Source organism: Myotis brandtii, unplaced genomic scaffold (genome assembly GCF_000412655.1).
Source record: "Myotis brandtii unplaced genomic scaffold, ASM41265v1 scaffold207, whole genome shotgun sequence".
Taxonomy (NCBI): Eukaryota; Metazoa; Chordata; class Mammalia; order Chiroptera; family Vespertilionidae; genus Myotis; species Myotis brandtii.
Window position 1 is genome coordinate 900,039 of NW_005357736.1, and position 1,254 is coordinate 901,292.

Below are 1,254 nucleotides of genomic sequence, written 5' to 3' on the forward strand. Positions count from 1 at the left end.
GCCTGGGAGGCAGGATGCGAGCTCCACCCGCACAGCCGGCAGCTCCCGCTCCCGGTTGCAGGCTGAGCTGGGCTGCGCTCCCCCGGCTCCCTTCTCGGGTTTCCCCAGCCTTGCGAGTGTTCTCCTGGACACTCGGCCCCTAAATACTCTCGGGAGGTGATTGCTCAGGGGCGGGGCCTCGGCTCCCATTGGCTCCTGTCGGAGGGGGCGGAGCAGTCGCGACCCCGGCGAGCCGGCCGGCGCTGGTCGGCAGGTTCTCCGTGAAACAGTAGCTGGGACGCCTGGGGAGCAGCCTGTAAGCCGCTGTTTGCTTTAAAGGGTTCAGTGTGTATTAGGGGGCAGGTGGACTTGCACTACCTGCTGGTGGCACCCCTGAGCCCCTTACACTGGGATCCTCCCACCCAGGACGGAGAAAGCCACGTCAGTGCTCCTGGCTGACCCCTGCTTCCAGCTCCGCTCCATTCGCTATCTTCTGGGGCACCCAGAGCCCCCCGGCCCTGGCACTGCCCCGCCTGCCCCTGACCGGAAGCGCTTTTCCCTACAGAGCTGTGAGTTGGCAGGGTGGGTCAGGGAAGAGGGATTTGGGGCTGAGCCAGGAATCTCATTGGCTCGGGCTGGGGTACTCGAGGCCCTGGGTTCTAGGGCCACAGTCGGCCTGACACTTCTTACCACCCCAGACACAGACTACATCAGCAGCGAGGAGCTGGCCCAGGTGGAGCAGATGCTGGCACACCTGACCTCCGCGTCTGCCCAGGCTGCAGCTTCCTCCCTGGTGAGCGGGGCACCCACAGGGCCACGCCCATCGCCTGAGGGCAGGGCAGCACTTACAGGCCTGGCTATGGCCGCCTTCCCGGACGGCCCACCCTAGCCCACCTTGCACTGTGCTCCCTGCAGCCCACCAGCGAGGAGGACCTTTGCCCCATCTGCTATGCGCACCCCATCTCTGCGGTGTTCCAGCCCTGTGGCCACAAGTCCTGCAAGTAAGTGGGCCCCCCTGGGTGCAGGAGGCGGGGCTGGGCCAGGGAGCAGCAGGGACCTCAGGCCCCCTCACCCTCTCATTGCAGAGCCTGCATCAACCAGCACCTGATGAACAACAAGGACTGCTTCTTCTGCAAAGCCACCATCGAGTCGGTGGAGGACTGGAGGGCAGGCGGGGCGAGCAACACCTCCTCGGCTGCCTAGGTCTGCGGTCTACACAGCAGGAGCCTCTGCCGGAGCCCAGACCCAGGCTGGGCCCTATTTATGAGCTCCCCT

At 65.6% G+C, this 1,254-nt stretch overlaps 1 protein-coding gene across 1 annotated transcript in view; it reads left to right on the forward strand.

Annotated features, from left to right (window-relative positions):
- The window catches only part of RNF123 (ring finger protein 123), a 26,986-nt gene extending 25,738 nt beyond the window's left edge, over positions 1–1,248 (forward strand). Inside the window, exons 30-33 of the mRNA XM_014538995.1 lie at positions 406–548; positions 678–772; positions 895–980; positions 1,065–1,248. Coding sequence (XP_014394481.1) covers positions 406–548; positions 678–772; positions 895–980; positions 1,065–1,182 — 442 coding nt within the window. The 3' untranslated portion in view covers positions 1,183–1,248. The remainder of the gene's footprint in view (positions 1–405; positions 549–677; positions 773–894; positions 981–1,064) is intronic.
- The last annotated feature ends 6 nt before the right edge of the window (positions 1,249–1,254 follow it).